At 38.9% G+C, this 19,519-nt stretch overlaps 1 protein-coding gene across 5 annotated transcripts in view; it reads left to right on the top strand.

The window, feature by feature from the left end:
* Positions 1-19,519, top strand: part of LOC137342267 (DNA-binding protein SATB1-like) — a 123,482-nt gene that overhangs the window by 1,611 nt on the left and 102,352 nt on the right. The window contains exons 1-5 of one of the 5 annotated variants that reach the window (XM_068006141.1): positions 11,746-11,821; positions 12,666-12,902; positions 14,316-14,492; positions 15,634-15,760; positions 16,133-16,256. In XM_068006141.1, coding sequence (XP_067862242.1) covers positions 12,692-12,902; positions 14,316-14,492; positions 15,634-15,760; positions 16,133-16,256 — 639 coding nt within the window. In that variant the 5' untranslated portion in view covers positions 11,746-11,821; positions 12,666-12,691. Of the gene's footprint in view, positions 1-11,074; positions 11,822-12,576; positions 12,903-14,315; positions 14,493-15,633; positions 15,761-16,132; positions 16,257-19,519 lie in introns of those variants that run through there. The other 4 variants (XM_068006133.1, XM_068006163.1, XM_068006152.1 and 1 more) reach the window with 4 other exon arrangements.

Genomic DNA, 19,519 nt, shown 5'->3' with positions numbered 1-19,519 from the left:
CACAGGCTAATGCAATCTCTCCCCTGAGCCAACCATACCCTCGTACAGACCAGCCTGTCACAATCTCTGTTCTCAGTCGCTGCAGCATCTCTTCTACCTCGTTTATTAAAAAAACTTCTTAGACTGGGAGTCCTAATCCGAATCTCCCTGAAAACAGTAATCCTTTTCAGAGATGCAGCACGAAGATGATGGTAATGATTACGCCTTGATGCTATGCAGGCCTATTAACTTGCACTACCCATCCTGCCATGAAAGCATCCACGTAAGACATTGCCCACAGTGAAACATTGCCCATGGTGAGGCATTGTCCATGGGGAGACATTGCCCACCGTGAGACATTGTCCATGGTGAGGCATTGCCCACAGTGAGACGTTGCCCATGGTGAGACATTGCCCACCATGAGACATTGTCCATGGTGAGACATTTCCCACGGTGAGACATTGCCCATGGTGAGACATTGCCCACGATGAGACATTGCCCATGGTGAGACGTTGCCCATGGTGAGACATTACCCACGATGAGGCATTGTTCATGGTGAGACATTGCCCATGGTGAGATATTGCCCACAGTGAGACATTGCCCATGGTGAGGCATTGTCCATGGTGAGACATTGCCCACGGTGAGACATTGCCCATGGTGAGGCGTTGCCCATGGTGAGACATTGCCCATGATGAGGCATTGTCCATTGTGAGACTTTGCCCACGGTGAGGCGTTGCCCATGGTGACACATTGCCCACGGTGAGGCATTGTGTTGCACAGTATCACTTGATGTCTTAGTTAACCCTTTGTCTCCATGCAGTATAGGCCTCTATATAATTTTGTTCTTTAGTACCCAACCTAAATCAGACATTATAGTAACACCAAACTCAACACCAGATATCCATAATTGGATATAGTTATTATTCTGCTGGTGGGGCTGATCTGTTTAGTTTACTTAATACAAGTAAGCGTGGTTGGGAAAATTCTGTTAGTCAGTTTCTAACGTAAGTTGCCTTTCGCAGCGCATGAAATAAATACAATTTATTTAAGAAGTAATTTTATTTAATTGCTTGGTAATACATTATTCCAGTCGATAATTTTACCGGAAAAAGTCAGCCTTCCAGTTTATTCACGCAGATTTTTTTTCGGTGAAATTGTCAACAAGAGGAATTCCATCAAAGTGGCAAACTTGGTGATACCCAAAGGATCCTTTTTACATCGGTACTGATGGAAGTACGGTTTGGTGGAACGTATGTAAACATGTTCGATTTTTAAGGCGGCTTTAAAGGAAGCACTACTAGCCCTTTCTTTCTATCTCTGTATCTGTAACAAGTTCAAACATATTGGCTTGAAGACATACCTCAATAATATTTTGGTGGTGATTTCGAGCTGTTTCAGTCACTCCTAATTCATTTAAAATATAGATAAAATAATACTGTAATAGTGGTGGAAGCGAGCGTTCTTTTCCCACGCAATAATGGTTGGGGTTGGTGAGTTGACCCAAGGCTAGGAGACTGCAGTGGTCAAGCCATGAGATTGCAGAGACACAAGAACAGAGTTAGAAACAGAATGAAGACAACTGAAGAGAAAGAGAGACAGCAACGGTGAATATGGAAAGTAATCAAAACAAGGAAAATGAAAAGTAAGCAGTAGCATTATGAATAAATAAAGTGAGCAATACAGTAAAGGTGACAGACTGAAAGAGGAATGAGTAAGAAAGAAAGAAAAAACGTTTTCACGAGAGTGAATTAATTGGCTAGGCACAGCCAGCCTTAGAAAGGATAGTCGCTACTCCAGCTTTGCTTGATGTGCGTTCCAATCAAAGACCACAGAATGGAGGCAACATTTATATTTTGTCTTTACAGTCAATACTAAAAAGCAACCTAGACCGGATATGATGGATTCAGTAACAATGCTTAGCTTTTGTATTGCTCCATTAATCTAATCTTGGCTGCAGTAAAAATAGAAAAGGATGGAAGGCACAACAGGTCGGTCAGCATCTGAAAAAGTGAACTGACAGGTTAGCGTTTCAGGTATAGATCCTTTGTCTGAACTAGTAACTGGAAGGTAAATGAAATCTTTAAAAGGATTCAGCAAAACAAAGGGAGGAGAGACAGAGGGCAAAATCAAGAGTCAGTTGTGCTAACAATAATCACAAAGATACAGATAATAGGCTTGAATACCTCTGTACAGGTATTTAAAATGTTGGAAAGAGGTGAAAAAAATGTTGGATAATATACAAAGAATGTCTCAGGCAGTGAAATGATAGAAAGAAAAAGGGAAGTTAAAGAAAATTCCAAAATGGAAAGGAATGTCGTGAATGGGAAAAATAGGCAGGAAAGTGGGAACCAAAGGCAAAAAGGTCTGTGTGGGTTTGGGAAGAGGAGTTGAAGTGATGAGCCATAGGATCACACTGCAGATAGAACAGAGATATTCAACAAGATCGTCAACTGATCTTCGTTTGGTCTCTTCTGGTAGAGGAGACTGCACCTGAGCAGTAAATACAGTATGCTAGATTGGGCAAAGAAAATTTAAATTACCAGCTCACAGGAAGGAGTAATTGGGGCCCAAGACAAGAGCATAAAATGGTGAATGCGCCTGCTACGATTGCATGGAAAACTGAAAAGGGAGGGCAGCCATAAATTGAGACGACAGCAAAACAAATAAGGGTATCAGGGAGTGAATTCCTCCTCTGGAAAGCGGAGAGGGGAAGGGAACATATGTTTGCTGTTCGTACTTGTAGATGGGAAAAGTGATGGAAGATGATCTGGTAGCTGTTTAAATCCCGTATCTGGAAATATAGTGAATGAGGTCCAGGAGCCTGTTAATTACAGATAGGACTAACCCTTGGCTGGGGAAAAAGGAAGGCATTTCAGAGATTGTGGTGCAGAAAGTAAATGATCAGAGTCGATAAAAAAAGTAACTGAGGGAAGGGAGTGGAGTTTTGGACAAAAGGGTTGGAAAGAAACATAATTGTATGCCCAGTTTTGTGCATCGTGAACATTCTCATCCTTCACCTTTCGAAATCAGGGCTTTAGAATGCCAAATCAAATCTAATTCATGCAGCTAAACATTACATTAGATGACAACTTACAGAATACATTGACTTTTTGAATTCAATTAATGAAAGGAGACCTCTAATTGCATGCAGGATTAAATTCAACTACACCTCAAAACTCCAGATATATTTATTTATAAGCAGAATTCACACAGCATAATAAACAGTTTTTGCAGACGGATTGGCATACTTTGGATACTGACCAATGATATGCTGTTGTCTACCCTGGAATCTTGAATTCAGGAAATACTGTATCAGAATCAGGTTTCCTAATAGCTTAATATATGGAGTGTATAATCCAATCCACAAATAATGCATTGAAGTATTGGAGTTCTATTTTTTTTCATGTTGTGCAAATGTTTGGCATAACGTCTTCATTATACAAATATAGGGCTGATAGATAACCTTAGATTGTAGAGTTAATATTAATTTAGTAATATCTACATTTTTAACATACATGACAAGGATCTAAATTCCTATTTAATATAAATTTGACTACAAATATTTCTATTTTTTATATTTTACACTGTTAACTATCATTCTCAATTCACATATGTCTGCGTAAGTGTGCAGGTTGTGACCAGTTGTTATTAACGCTCTGTTTTGCAAATTTGGCATTTCATTTAAAATGGCTACATGTGCACTGACTAGGAATGAGCATTACGGTAAATTAAGACCTTGAGTCTAAAGGAACTCATGTTCAGAGCCTTTGAATATGAACTTCAGATGTTATAAACTGGTTGCTCAGTAGAGAAGATTCTCCACTGGATAATCAAGGATTCAGATGCATAAAGCTATTAGACTATTAGGAAAGCAACACATTCTCCACCCTTCCACCACCAGCATTGGAATCCTAAGGATTAGGATTTACGCTTGTCTTCTCTACTGTTATAACACAGGAACCTGGACATATTATCACAACAGAGAGTATACCTGTATACCCTTCCACAATCACTAGTGAACAGATATCTACCCTTATTAAATCACCTCCAAAATGGACACAAACCACTAAGTATCACTGAAAAATAACAGTTAAAAATTAAAGAGGACTGGACGGTGCATTAGTTTAGTACATTACCCTTTCATCTTTGAGGCTTAGGTTCAAAATCTGGCCAGACTGATGGAATGAATGTTTTCTCTTTCCACTGACTTTAAGGATCATATGTGAATGAGTTTGGGTAGTCTCAAACAGGCAAGTGTAGCAACTAATGGCTATGGGATGCCAAATTGGCAATATGCTGGCAGGCTCACTCAGTAAACCCATAAGGATGGCTGGTGTGAAAAATGGAAATATGGAAATATCACAGTGGTTCAGTAGGAGGTGGCTTCCATGGTTGGAAATAAGGTATAATCAATGGACAGAGTAGAGGGAGCTTTACTTCTGCTTCTGGCTGTGTATAACTGACCTTGGGGTTTGATGTTGACACTGGGTTGCAAGGGTGTTCTATTCCCCAGCACTGATATTCCTCACTTAAATGAGCACTAACCCCCCCCCCCACCACCAAAAATTAAAACCATCTACTTTTCAGTCATTTACAATCATTGACAACCTCTGTGATTGACTGTGCAAAACTTAAATGTAACAGAAAATATTTTTATTTTTTAAAAGAGGCCATGTCTGAAGTATCCAAATCTGAAGTGGTCCAAATTGGGACAAATTTTAATTAAGAACATAAGAACATAAGAAATAGGAGCAGGAGTAAGCCATATTGCTCCTTGAGCCTACTCCACCATTCAATAGGATCCCGCCCTATCCCCACATCTCTTGATTCCCTTAGTGTCCAAAATCTATTGATCTCAGATTTAAATATACTCAATGACTGAGCATCCACAGCCCTCTGGGCTAGAGAATTCCAAAGATTCACAGCCCTCTGAGTGAAGAAATTTTTCCTCATCTCGGTCCTAAATTGCCGAGCCGTTATCTTGAGACTATGACCCCTAGTTCTAGACTCTCCAGCCAGGGCAAACAACCTCTCAGCATCTACTCTGGCAAGCCCACTAAGAATTTTATACATTTCAATGAGATCACCTCTCATCCTTCTAAACTCCAGAGAATATAGGCCCATTCTTCTCAATCTCTCCTCATAGGACAACCCTCGCAGCCCAGGAATCAATCTAGTGAACCTAGAAATTCTTCTAAATAAACCAAAATTAGATCTCAGTTCAATTCAAATGACTTCTTTAATGACCTCTAATTTGCACCTACTTATGTATAACATGCCACTTCCACTTACATCGTCTGCTGCAGTCCAGTGAAACGATTTAAGTGTGGGATGGCAGGATTAAGTGGAAACAAATTCAATAGAATTAAAATTTGGAGTGATTTGGCTAGTTGAATGGACTCCTGAATAGAGTAATGGAGGCAAAACCCTGGTATCATTTAAGTAACAATTGTGATGTGGGGGCTGTAGAGTGCTTCTGGACGGATGAATTGAGATGGGCTGAATGGTCTCCCTAATCCATAATTATCTTGTGAATTTGTGCTAAGAAGCTGAAGAATAACAAAGTCCTAGGAACATGAAAGATGGGATTTTCATTTGGTTTGGTGGGGGGGGGTTTAATCACTGGCTATAATTTGTGACAAGTGCAGCAGGGGTAGAAATCCTTGCTGATGCACAATCTAAGGTTTTTTTTGAAGAACAGCTTTCTCTGTGCAACACTTCACCTTGGATTACTGACTTTGTACTGTATAGACCACATAAAGACTGACTCTGATATGTGTATTCTCCATGAGCTTTGTGCTATTTACACAGTAGGTATATGGCACTTACATAGTTTCTGTGCTTACTTGAATAACTAGACAAAGGAATTGTCATACCTCCATCATCAACACAGCTAGTTCACTCTAATATTGGCTCCATTGTAATGATGGGCAATATGATGTATCTGTCTGCAACATATGTGAAATATCCTTGACATAAGCAAGAGTGTGCGCTGAAAAAGGACATGTATGTTACTGAATCTGACCTGACAGGAAAAAGAACCATAACTTAGAAACAATTAAAAAAATGTCTGCTTTGTTAAACTCTCAGGATTTGTGTACAACAGGAACTTATAGTCAAACAAATGCATTTAATAGGCTTACAAGTGCCAGTGGATCACCTATTGAGACTTTTCAATATTGATGGTTCAGACTCCCAGTGAATAATTGAGCTATACAATCCAGGAAGATCCGAGATTTGATCCAGGTCTCTGCTGAGTTAGTTCATCTCAACAGGAATGGCAGTTGGGCTGCTACGATTGACCTCAGTTTAAGAAAGTGAAAAACAGCCAGCGTACTCACTTTTGATCACTATTTAGTGAGTTCTGTGAGAAATACTTCCATGTGGATTTCTGGTGAGGACAGGAATGAATTTGGCTGTGATGTCCCCATTGTTGAATAGCCCGCTGACACGCAAGGTTCACAAATGAACAGCAGCTGGCGCCCACACAACCATACCCCTGCAAAGAGTCCATGCATTAAGAATAGGAGTCAAAAAAAGGAAATAAGGGAGGGAAACTAAGACTTTTAAATATTCCATTCAAATTTCGTAAGAGCAGTGCCCTGAAATAGTTCATCTAGGTAATTATTTTGCCAGCCATTTTTGAATTTATTCACCAGATGTCATCTGGGTGAGATCTTTGAATATCTGGGGATTCTGTTTGGTTATATTTTATGATATTCATATTTATATCCATAATATATCTTAATATTTAATAATACTAAAATAAAAGCTTTCAGGTAATTTGCATCTTTAAGGACAATTTTGTGAGTTAAATATAATTTTTAAAAAATTCTTCCCTTCTCTACTGAAGATGCTAATGTTTTCTGGTGGATGGTTTAGTGAGCACTGGCAAGCCCTCCAATACCCCACCCAAGTAGTCATTGTTCATATTTGAACCTAGACAGTGTCAGCAATTGTGGAGGGCATCACAGGCAAGCCCAATCCTGTCCTCGTTCAGTCTTCATACTCGTGCACTTTCCAGCAGGAGTCAGGAGCAGGAATCCAGACCTGATGTTTTCCCTCTTTAGTTCAGAGCTACAGAAGCTAATTGCAGTACCTCTATCCCTGTTCTATTAGGAGATGAGGAACTTTGGCATCCTGCTTGACCCCACTCTCATCTATCTCCTCCACAGCCACTTTGTTACCAAAGTCACTTTATTCTACCTTTAGAAAATTGCTTGCCTCAACCCCACTTCTCCCCTTCCATTGCTGAAACCTTAGTCCATGCCTCCATCATCTCAAGGGTTGACTTCTCCAACACTCAGTTGTCTGGCCTCCCTGCCTCAATTCTCTTGGAGCTTCAACTCATCCAAAATGACACAGCCCATGTCCGCACCTGCATTAACTTTCACAGTCTCATCACTCTGTTCTCTCCAAGCTCCACTGGCTCCCAGTACCCCAACTCGTCAGTTTCAAAATTCTTGTTCTTGTTTTCTAATCTCACCATGGCATAAACCCATCCTACCTTAGTGATCTTCTCCTGCTTTGCACCTTCTGCTCCTCTAACACCAGATTTCTCCTCATCGCTCACTACACCACTGAAGGTGACTAATTCAGTCACTACGGTCCTGGCCCCTGGAATTCTCTACCCATTCCGTCCTTATTGCCACCTACTTCCTTGCATTCAAAAACCACTATCGTCCTTTTATACCATGCTTTGATTCCCCATCTATCCTATTGCCCCCTTTTTCCATGTTCAGTGTCCATTGCATCATTTTCTTCCTTATTGTAAAGTGCTCTGAGTTGTCTTCCTGCATGTCAGATGCCTTAAATCCATGTAAGTTGTTGTTGCCCCAGCTGAGATCAACTAACTAAACACTGACCAGGGATTAGAATAGAAGCAATTAATTGCCCAAAGTGTCCACCTTTCTTTTAAAAACATTAATGTAAAACATTAGGTGGCCATTCAAAACATATGATCTAACTGAGTGTTGCCCTCAGTTGATCAAGTTAATACAGGCCTGAACTTTGTCTTTGCTTAACCTTTTCAAATGATAGTTTTAGGAAAATCACATATAATGCCACCTCTCTGTGGCCCTCTAGTATTAAATTTGTGCAACAGTAATTCTACTAATTAGGTGATATGTTGCTTATTCTGTCTAAATATGTTCATGTGTAATCATTTGTTTTTCTTTGGTCTTATTAAGTATATTTTGATAAAGTGTTACAATCCATGGTTGAAAAATATTAATGTTGCAAAATTATGTACTTTTAAAATTGTTTAAATTCAGCTAGAGTCTATGTTAGTAAATGGATTGAGCTTTAGAATTAAACACATAATGCAAGTGTAAGTCTAAAACTGAATGTTTCTAGGAGTATATTGGTTACAGTCCAAATGTAATGAGACTTTCCAGAATGCTAGGGGTTAAGGTTTGCATTTTGGCTGATGCCCATACTGCAAGCTGGATACTCTGTTAGATCAGGCCTGAAGCATGTCATGTTTATGTGTAATTATTTCCTGTCTCCACTAAATGGTGTTTTGTCTCTTTGTAAATACCTAGTTTTCTGTCTGTCAGGTGTAATGACTCCCTCTCTATTTCTTGCCTACATAGGTTAAGGTGGTCAAAGAGTGCCAATTTTTCCCACATGTTTTACCTTTTGTTTGCGATTAAACATATCCTAATTTACGTCCCGAAAGTAGCCCCCTAGGCATTGAAGATCATCAAATGCACTAGCACAAGGATTACTTGCATCTTATGAAATCCCATGGCTACTGAGCATATTCCTTGTTACTGTTTTATTCTACTTTTGTTTAAATAAATGGATGTGAAAAGATCTTATTTTAAAGCAGAAATAAATCATTGTCAGGGTTTTCAAAAACTTCAGTGAGTAGTGTTGAATATTGTTATTGCTAAGCCACAAATAGAATATTGAACATATGTCCAAACATATTCTGTGTGTGACCTCACCTACATGACTTACTCATGACTTCATTGTTCATGCGTTATAAGGTCTGGTCACTTATGGAATAATTTTCAAATATTGTGAATGCATTCATTCATACCACATGTATGATTCTGGATTCTAGTGCAGTTTCTATGGTGATAGTAAGTTATCCAAATCTACAGATAGACATAAAAAAAACAGAAGCAACTTCCAAAAAATTCTCTTTTTGACAGGTGGGAGGTAGAGAAGGGAACGTTGCACTTGATGGATTTTACTATCCATCTGTTTATGACAACAGCCATCCACATATCATTGTTTCACTTATATATAGTAATCAAACTTGTTACAGCACTCTTTTGGATCCAATAAAGGAAGAGTTCTTATCACTGATCCTTCTTGCTAAGGTTTGAGCCTATTTGTTGACTATAATAACGCTGCTTCGAGGAACATAGAAAAAGTTTGTAGTTAATTTATTTCAACAAGGTTCAGGTATATGAATGAAATAAAGCTCCAAGGCATTGTGATTCATTTTGTTATTTATTTAAAACTCCAAAACAAAGTTTTGAATAATGTAAATGCAAAAAACTGCAGATGTTGGAAACCTGAAACAAATATAGAAATTACTCAGCAGGCCAGTCAACATCTGTGGAGAGAAAAGATGAGTTAGATGAAGAATCTACACCTGAAATGTTAACTCATCAGTTCTCACCACAGATGCTGACTGACCTGCTGAATATTTCCAGCATTTTCTATTTTTAGAATAAGCTACTCATTTTATGCTGTCTAATTATCCTTTAAATGTACTTATTTGTATGTAACTTTTCAGAAACTCACAAAGTTTTGGAGCTTATTAGAGGGGACTCTTGCTTCACAACACTTTGTCTCCTCCGGCATTACAGAGCATCATATATTATACATATAACCAAAAGAGACATTCAGGATCACTTTGTACCATATGGTCTCTCTCTGCTTGTTCATCTGTCTACCAGTGTGAGTCCAAGGAATTGCAGGTTTGCTGCATACATGTGATGGTCAAAAGAACATGGAAAAATTATGCCCCTTAATTCAATTTGCAATATTAGCACATTTGCTTGATGCTGACAGTCAAATGTTGGTTTCCCATGGATCTTATTTGAGGTTTTGACTCATACTGCACATTTACATTAAATTTAGCCATAGTGACATTTTGCTCAGGTTTTTGCATAGATCCATATCTTGTGCAATAAAAGTTGTTTTTACAAAAGTTGCTTCCATCTCCCCATTTATAGGCTAATAAATCTAACATGGGTAAATAAATGTAATACAAAAATTAGCTTAAAATTTAATTACAGGGTACAGTTGGATGATTATAAGTTTGAATACCAGCTTCAACTTTAACATGTCTGCCCTCGCTGGGTGAATTTTGCCAGTTTTGGCCAGATGTTTTAATGTATGGCAGCAAAGTGTTCCATCTTAGGATAGGAGGGGAGGGGAGGGAGATGGGCAGGGTTTCCCTCTCTCACAGAAAAAAGCAACACCTGTCAGCTAATCACAGATCCTCAGTGATGACAGTCATGGAGAGAAGTCCACGGTCCAAACCATAATTTCTTGCCCAACTTAAAGAAGAAGCATAGTAGCAAGAGGACAGTGGCAGCGTACAGGTAGTTAAAAAGACAGAAAAAATGTTGCAAATGTGAGTTTTTAAAATGTGCATTTTAAACACACACACCTGCACATATACATAATCATGAATGCACGCAAATATAAACACGTGTATACCTTTTTAAGTATGCGTATATTGTATCTTCATGCATATTAGCGTTCATTATGCGTATGTTTAGGTCTATGTCCGTGTGCAGGTGCAAGTATGTGTGTAAACCATCCATCTGGCCGTCTCCCGCAGAACAAACGCTATCATGTCTTACGCATGAAATGATCTCCAGTTCTGTTGGCTTTTGACTATATGTTGTTTCTGCTCCGGTCAAGACTGTCCCCCCACCCCACCCCCCCCCCCCAATCATTGCCTTTTACTTACAAACACTCTCACTCACTGACAGTGCCGATGGCATGCAGTGACGAGTTAAAAAGCTCCTCCTGTTTGTTGTTGACTCGCGCCCCCCTCCTCCCTCTCTTCCTTTCCAGCCCTGAGGCTGAGCCAGTGCTATAATTATTTGATCATGTGGTATTATTATCTGTAATAAATGCAGAGCCGTCTTACAGTAATCAAGCTGATTAAAAATTCTTGCGCGCCAGCCGGAAATTGTCCTCCCTCCTCTTTCTCTCTCCTTTTTTTTTATTATTTTCTTGAACAAATTGCTCTGACAGTTACAAGGAGTGATGCAATCGAAAGGCAGCCCCAAACAGGCAGAGCCCGGGTGGACTGTCGGTGCCTAAAAACGTGATGTTTTTGACGGGTTATTTTCTCACCACTGAGAGGAGAAAGGGAAGAGGAGAGGAGTGATGAGTCTCAAAGCAACTAATAATTTAATGTGAAGCCGCTCGGCTCCGTCCTGACTGAGGAAGAGAGAGAGAGAGAGAGAAACCCAGAGACAGCCGACACCGCCACTAAACACCACAGCTTTCACTGGACTTTCAAACAACAACAAAAAAAAAAGTCAATGACTTTTTGGGGTTGAAAAAAATATATATCACGTTTGAGTCCCAAGTTGCTCCGTTTTTTCATCTTAATATTAGGTGTCTTCTTTTTTTTTTTGCAACTAGACACTTTTCCCCCTTTCTCCAGCCCCTAAATCCAAGGACGATCATTAAAAAAAATTATCAATTTAAAGATTTTTTAAAAAAAAATTTCGGAGCTTATATACTGTCCAGAAACCAACCGGCCCGGCTGTTAGTTTTCTCGAAGAGTCCGAAGTGAAGAGTTGCTATTTTTCTTATGCCTTGGAAGTTTGGCTTTTAGCTCCGCGCAGAGAAGTGGGTGAGTTGGTTGCGATCGGAATTGTATTTCCTGTAGTTTTTTCAAAAAAAATGCCACACGATAACGACAGCGTTTTTTTGTGTACCCATACAGCTTTGGTTAGTTTGTTTCTTTGTCTTTTTTTTTCTAAATAAATGTAAATGTGAAATCCTGGAGTGGAATTTTTCAAATGCACGGAACTGGTAGCACAGAAAAAAGTTGTAAAGTAGGCTGAGGGTGAGACTGTGCATTATTTGCTTGAAAATAGTGGGCTGCAGGTTATCAGTGCGATGTTGGGATGAGAATGCCTGCTTTAGAACTGATCTTGTGTCACAGTAGTCAATGAAAAGTGGAATTTGCTGTAGTTCATGAAAAACATACAGTAATAGAAATCCCAATATAGTGTTGTGATGGGTATTATCATTTGGTTATAATTATAAACATCTTGTACCAAGTCAAAATTGGAACACTTCGAGATGTGACCATTCATTTTGTGATGTACACTAGCCTGAAGTCTGAACTCTGAACCTAAAATTTGGGAAGTGAATTCTGGTTTTACAGAATATTCTGTCATTTGAGGATGTATGTACCTAAAATGACAACATTCTGGCTATCGCAGTCTTAATTCCAGATTATGTAGTTGCCCTTACATTTTGACATCCATGGAACCTGTTCTGAAGGATTTGCATCTTTTGTCTTTCTGAGAAGTTACATGGATATATTATGCTATAAAGGTTTGAAGACCTTAATTCTTAAAAAAAGAGGCTAGTGATAGAAAATCTGGACATTCCACATTAATCCTCTATATTTGTTGTTGAGTCTGACCTCAGTAATATCTTGAAGTGGTTTTCTTTAAACTTGGTAGGTAATCTCTGAAAGTTGGTGGTGAGCATGGAAAAACCCAGTGAAACAGTGCAAGTGAAGGAGAATTCAGAAAAAAACAACAATCTCATTGATCCTAAAGGTCCCCCGGCTAAGATCCCCCGCTTGGAGCAGAATGGGAGTCTCTCCACCCGCAGCAGACTGGGTAGCATGGGTGCCAAAGTGACTGGAGGCTCACTCAAACACACAGGCCAGCTGGTGAAAATCGGTAATAAAAAAGGTACCAGTGTGTGCAACCTGCTTTCACTAGTATAGAAATATAGAAATAAAAGTAGAAATATAGACGGTTAAATATTCCCGTGGTAATGCAAAGTTGACTGCAAAGCAAATTTCCTTCAGAGCACAGTTTAAATGTATGCAGTCCTTTCACAAGCAAGGATATTTATGAAAATAAAATAGTTTGAAGGCAGCAGAATTTATTGTTCAAGCTGCCATAACATTTATCGTACAATCATTTATTTTTCCTCTATTTGCAGACAACAAGGAATGTATTATTTATGAAATGAATGGACACAGCAGTCTGTATTGTTAGATCTTTATCTATTAGAACTGGAAAAAGGCACTTCAGCAAATTCCTTGGCCTCTGCTTATGATTACCCTATTTATTGATTGTTAGCCAAGTGCATATATATATAAAGGAAGCCAGGTTAAAAGCACCAAAATTATAATTTATTACAGTTTTCAAACAGAGTGTATTAACATTTATCATCAAAAACTGGAGCAGAATCAAACAGTCTTATGATCCCTGCAAAGTTATAAGTGCCATAAATTCCTGAATAGAAGATTTCAGCTGTCTCTGGCATTATGTGATATTTGCAGACTGTGATGCCAGTACAGTTTTAGACAAGGATTCTACACACTTGATTACTTCTTACAGCGGATGTGTTGTTTACATAGACTCATAAACCTTCACGCTGCCTTTCATATTCGCATCATTGAGTATTTTTAGAACTGATCGGTGACCATCACTTACTGCTTTAATACTAGAAGGTTATAAAGTTTCTGGCTCTGGAAATTTAGCCAAGTATTAGTAATAGGGAACAGCCAGTGACGTAAAATATCATGAAAGACCATCCACTTTGAAAGAAGGAAGATGATGAGAGTTTGGAAAAAAGATGGTAGGAAATTAATGATGTCATATTTAGTCAATATGCTAAATGCTACACAGTTTTTAGAACTACCAGACATTAGGAGAGAAAAGTGGGTCTATCTTACATATCCTTCTCTAATGAAATGATGAATAATAATATGGCATTATAAAGACAGAACATAATTTTTGTGCCGTGCATGATTTTGAGCACATATGAATTACTTCCCCATTAAAAATTGTAGCTACTAGCCATTCTGTAAAGTTAAGCAGGTGACCAGTATCATTAGTGAATTGAAGGGACTTTTAAATTTAACCTCATAAAATGTAACTTTTGGGTGCTTGGGCAACCTAGTCTCCTCAGGTGCTCATACATATGATCCATATATACGTTTGGTTTAATATACAGTGTTAATGTTCTTTTAAATAGTCAAATTTGTGGTGATTACTATAAGTATGCAATAATTACTAATAAATCTTGTTAGAATGACAGTTGCACCTCCTATACAATATATAAATATGTAAGCCATTTCTTATTGTTTGTAGGAAATATGCTCCCTGTTTTCTGTGTGGTGGAACATTTTGAAAGTCCCATTGAATATGAAAGTAAAGAAGAACATGCAGAGTTTGTTCTGGTACGGAAGGACATGCTGTTTAACCAACTAGTGGAGATGGCACTGCTTTCTCTTGGATATTCCCATAGTTCTGCTGCTCAGGCTAAAGGTACATCATTTCATATTTACATCCTGATCTAGAATAAAGTTATATTTAGTTTTTGCCCAATTATAAAGGTTTTGTTTAATATCTCTGTTTTCAAAAATAATATTAAAAGTTTTTTCAGGTAATGTTATTAACATGTGTTAATGATGAAAAATCCGTTTATATTCACAACTCAAAAGAGGAAAAATACAAAAATATAGAAGGCCATGCCAAAAATTCATTGATTGTAATGAGGCTTCTTAACATAGTGATAGCAATTTTGAGCAAGAAAATATCGAAAACTACTAAATTTCCGACGTGCAGTATATATCTCCAAATCAATTTGGCAATCAAATTAGAGGACATTGTTTTTTTTACCAATTTGATGCTGCAGTAGAAAACAAATAAGAATTTGTTATGAAATCCAGAATTTAAAGGATTCATTTTATTTAGAGATAAATGCCCTTTTTGATTTCGACATGGAGTGTTGGTATAACAAGAGTGTTTATTTTGTTGGTATAATTTTATTGTATTGCACATTAATGGAACCATTTTGTCCACACAATATTATTCAAAAAATATGCAGAATACTGAATTGTGAGTTGTAGGTTGTATCTTCAAAAAAAATGAATGTTTTTTTGCTGGGAGGAAAAAGATTTTGTACTTCAGTTATCTTTTGATCATCCAAACAGGGAAAAAAGATAATGATTTCAAACACTTTCCCAATCATCAATATTTAATATTAGCAATTTGTGGTTCTAACAGAGGTAATGATGACATTGAAAAATATAATAAAACATTTTAACTACTTTTGCATTAGACTTTTTTTTTCTAATTTAGCTTTTCTCTGAATCTTACGTCTATTTAATTCTAGTAAAGCAAAAGAGGTTATGCTTCTAGTAATGACAGTTGTTAAGTGAATATGAGCCAGTTAGTGGGAGGGCATAGGGAGAGTAATAGCTCATTTATATTAATTGATTATGGTAAATTTGGGCTTTTTTGATATTTTTCTACACTCAAAAATGATGGAGGAAATCTCAAATAATGTTTAATCAGTGCAAAATAATTTGGGAAATGTGATTTATTGCCTGTTTAAAAGTATTAGCATCTTATAGGTGTATTAACAGCTGAGGTTTCTCACTCTACCTAATGCTGCCTGTCACAGGCCTGATCCAGGTTGGGAAGTGGAATCCAGTCCCTCTCTCATATGTGACAGACGCACCGGATGCCACAGTAGCAGACATGCTGCAGGATGTGTATCATGTGGTCACACTGAAAATTCAGTTACACAGGTTAGTCACAACATGCAAGTCCCCGGGCTTTGACGATTGCATGGCATCATTATTATTTCATCTCTGTCTTTAACTCCCACATCTCTAAATGCCTGAATTATTTTACCAAACGCATTGGAGCAAGAAGGTAGAAGTAACAAGAAATAATAGTCGCCACATGCAGCTGATGTATAATTCATGCATCAATACAGCAGATGTGTTGTATAAAGTAATTAACTAATCAGAACAATCAGGAGACTGAGAGCAATCTCTAGATGCATCTGCTTGATGTGCCAAATGAAATCTGTCTATCTTGAAGGAATGTTGCACCAGGAACCAGTCCTGAAATGTCCTATTTTTTTCCCCCTTTTTATGATATATTCTATCATGCAGTTGCCCAAAACTGGAAGACTTGCCACCTGAACAGTGGACACACACAACCGTCAGAAATGCTCTGAAGGAACTACTGAAAGAAATGAACCAGAGCACACTGGCAAAAGAATGCCCCCTCTCCCAGGTATTTATAGGGCTTTACTAAAGTAGTTTAGAAAGAGTAATAATGAATAAAACCTGAACTGCAGAAAACTTATTTAAATCTTTTGAGGACTGCAGCACCACTTTTGCACCAAAATCAAAAATATATGATTACATTTTTTGTCAATTTTTTTCCAAAAATCTTACAAGTGGTCTGAGGTTTTGCATTTCTCTAATTCTCATTTATAATAGTCACCATTGCAAATTTGTAGAAGTAATATTCATGATTGGAAACTTACATTTCTCCTATTGTACATTGTAAGGAATTTCTCTATCATGTACCACAGACTCATTCCTGGTAAACCGGCAATAATGATGTCCCAAATTAGAGTAACATCCTTTAAAAGTGTAGTTTGGCACTGAATCACTTCAGAAAGTAACTAGAAACCTGGAAATGTTATATCTTATTTGAAAAATTCCATACAATGTACATTTTGTATCAAATACTGGATACTAGGAAGTGAGTTAAACACTATCATGTAATCTTGGGGTTCAACTACAATTTATAAGCCTAAAGTTTTGCTTTGATGTCTGCTGAACACTTCAATTAAGTTATTACTATGTAACTCACTCTTAGTTATTCATTAACTTAAATGTATTCAAAACTGATAATTGTAGAAGTCTTTCATTGCTCGAAGGGTTAATACTGGATACACTGTTTTTCATTGCAATGGAATGACATGTTCTGCTGAAAGATGTCATTTGATGTTACAGTAGCAAAATTCTTGACAGTGGTGTGCTTCTGTTTCCAAGGAGTGACAGATAAGGTCAAGGTTTCATGCAAATTAAATGATTTCAAAAGACTTGAATAGTTCTGGATCCACACCCATATTGATTATAGAAAGCTTAGACTCCTTACCAGACTAGTCATTATGCTAGCAAAACATCTGCCACTGAAAGAAGAATTTAACACATTTATTTTGTAACTTAGCTTTTTATTAATGTACAAGACAGTTTACAACCGTTTCCACAATACAATTTAGTTTACAAAATCTGCCAATCAATCATTAAGGCGAAAGAAGAAATTTCAATATTTAAATAAAGTAAAACATCATGTCCAGCACATACACTGTGTAGGATATACTTGAAGGATGACATGTAGCGGCAGGAATTGGTATGCATTGCGCCCGTTTTTCAGGTGTAAAACAGATGCACGGTATACCAATTTAGCAGTGAGACGGCCTGCACCCAATCTGCGCAATCTTTGGTCCCACTGGTAAATTTGTGGGGCCTGTGGAAGTGTGACCAGCACCAGTTCGTAGGGAGTGTGCTGATGAGGCCCGTGGATCAATTTCCATTGATCCTCATGCCATTTGGTTTAGGCGTGCACTGGTAACGCAGCAACGAGTCTGAGCAGGAAAATGGGCCCAGTCCAAAATCTACCTCATAATGTTTCTATAATTTAAATATGTAGATTCTGAAAGCACATTGCATGGAACTGCAGCTTTGTGAATATTAAAATGAATAAGTCTTATTTATTTGAAAATTTCAGTAAGATTTGTATTGAAATTTTGGTGAACTGTTTGTGAACTAGTAGCTGTAGCCAGGCGACAATAGATATTAAGACTTGTTGAAAGAAACGGTTTCAATCATTTTAATTAATAAATCAATTATGCTTAAGCAGCTTTAATATTGGTGTGGGTGGAGTGCTTGCACCATCAGTTCCCGAAGTGCAGGTCTTCCATTGCCAATCCAATCCGGCCAATTACCGCCCCATCAATCTACTCTCAATCATCAGCAAAGTGATGGAAGGTGTCGTCGACAGTGCTATCAAGCGGCACTTACTCACCAATAACCTGCTCACCGATGCTCAGTTTGGGTTCCACCAGGACCACTCGGCTCCAGACCTCATTACAGCCTTGGTCCAAACATGGACAAAAGAGCTGAATTCCAGAGGTGAGGTGAGAGTGACTGCCCTTGACATCAAGGCAGCATTTGACCGAGTGTGGCACCAAGGAGCCCGAGTAAAATTGAAGTCAATGGGAATCAGGGGGAAAACTCTCGAGTGGCTGGAGTCATACCTAGCACAAAGGAAGATGGTAGTGGTTGTTGGAGGCCAATCATCCCAGCCCCAGGACATTGCTGCAGGAGTTCCTCAAGGCAGTGTCCTAGGCCCAACCATCTTCAGCTGCTTCATCAATGACCTTCCCTCCATCATAAGGTCAGAAATGGGGATGTTCGCTGATGATTGCACAGTGTTCAGTTCCATTCGCAACCCCTCAAATAATGAAGCAGTCCGTGCCCGCATACAGCAAGTCCTGGACAACATCCAGGCTTGGGCTGATAAGTGGCAAGTAACATTTGCGTCAGACAAGTGCCAGGCAATGACCATCTTCAACAAGAGAAAGTCTAACCACCTCCCCTTGACATTCAATGGCATTACCATCGCCGAATCCCCCACCATCAACATCCTGGGGGTCACCATTGACCAGAAACTTAACTGGACCAGCCATATAAATACTGTGGCAACAAAAGCAGGTCAGAGGCTGGGTATTCTGCGGCGAGTGACTCACCTCCTGACTCCCCAAAGCCTTTCCACCATCTACAAGGTACAAGTCAGGAGTGTGATGGAATTCTCTCCACTTGCCTGGATGAATGCAGCTCCAACAACACTCAAGAAGCTCGACACCACCCAGGACAAAGCAGCCCGCTTAATTGGCACCCCATCCACCACCCTAAATATTCACTCCCTTCACCGCCGGCACACTGTGGCTGCAGTGTGTATCATCCACAGGATGCACTGCAGCAACTCGCCAAGGCTTCTTAGACAGCACCTCCCAAACCTGGGACCTCTACCACCTAGAAGGACAAGGGCAGCAGGCACATGGGAACAACACCACCTGCACGTTCCCCTCCAAGTCACACACCATCCCGACTTGGAAATATATCGCCGTTCCTTCATCGTCGCTGGGTCAAAATCCTGGAACTCCCTACCTAACAGCACTGTGGGAGAACCTTCACCACACGGACTGCAGTGGTTCAAGAAGGCGGCTCATCACCACCTTCTCAAGGGCAATTAGGGGATGGGCAATAAATGCCGGCCTCGCCAGCGACGCCCACATCCCATGAACGAATAAAAATAAAGTGGCAAGCCAAAGGCATTGCAGGGCTATGTGGAAAGAGCGGAGTAATGGGACGAATTGGATAGCTCTTTCAAAGAGTCGGCACAACCATGATGGGCCAAATGGCCTCCTTCTGTGCTGTAAGATTTTATGATTCTATAGGTACCAGATTCATTAAGACTAA

This window comes from Heptranchias perlo, chromosome 2 (genome assembly GCF_035084215.1).
Source record: "Heptranchias perlo isolate sHepPer1 chromosome 2, sHepPer1.hap1, whole genome shotgun sequence".
Classification (NCBI taxonomy): Eukaryota; Metazoa; Chordata; class Chondrichthyes; order Hexanchiformes; family Hexanchidae; genus Heptranchias; species Heptranchias perlo.
Note: the sequence above shows the minus strand (reverse complement) of the source record. Positions and strands in the feature narration are given on the sequence as shown.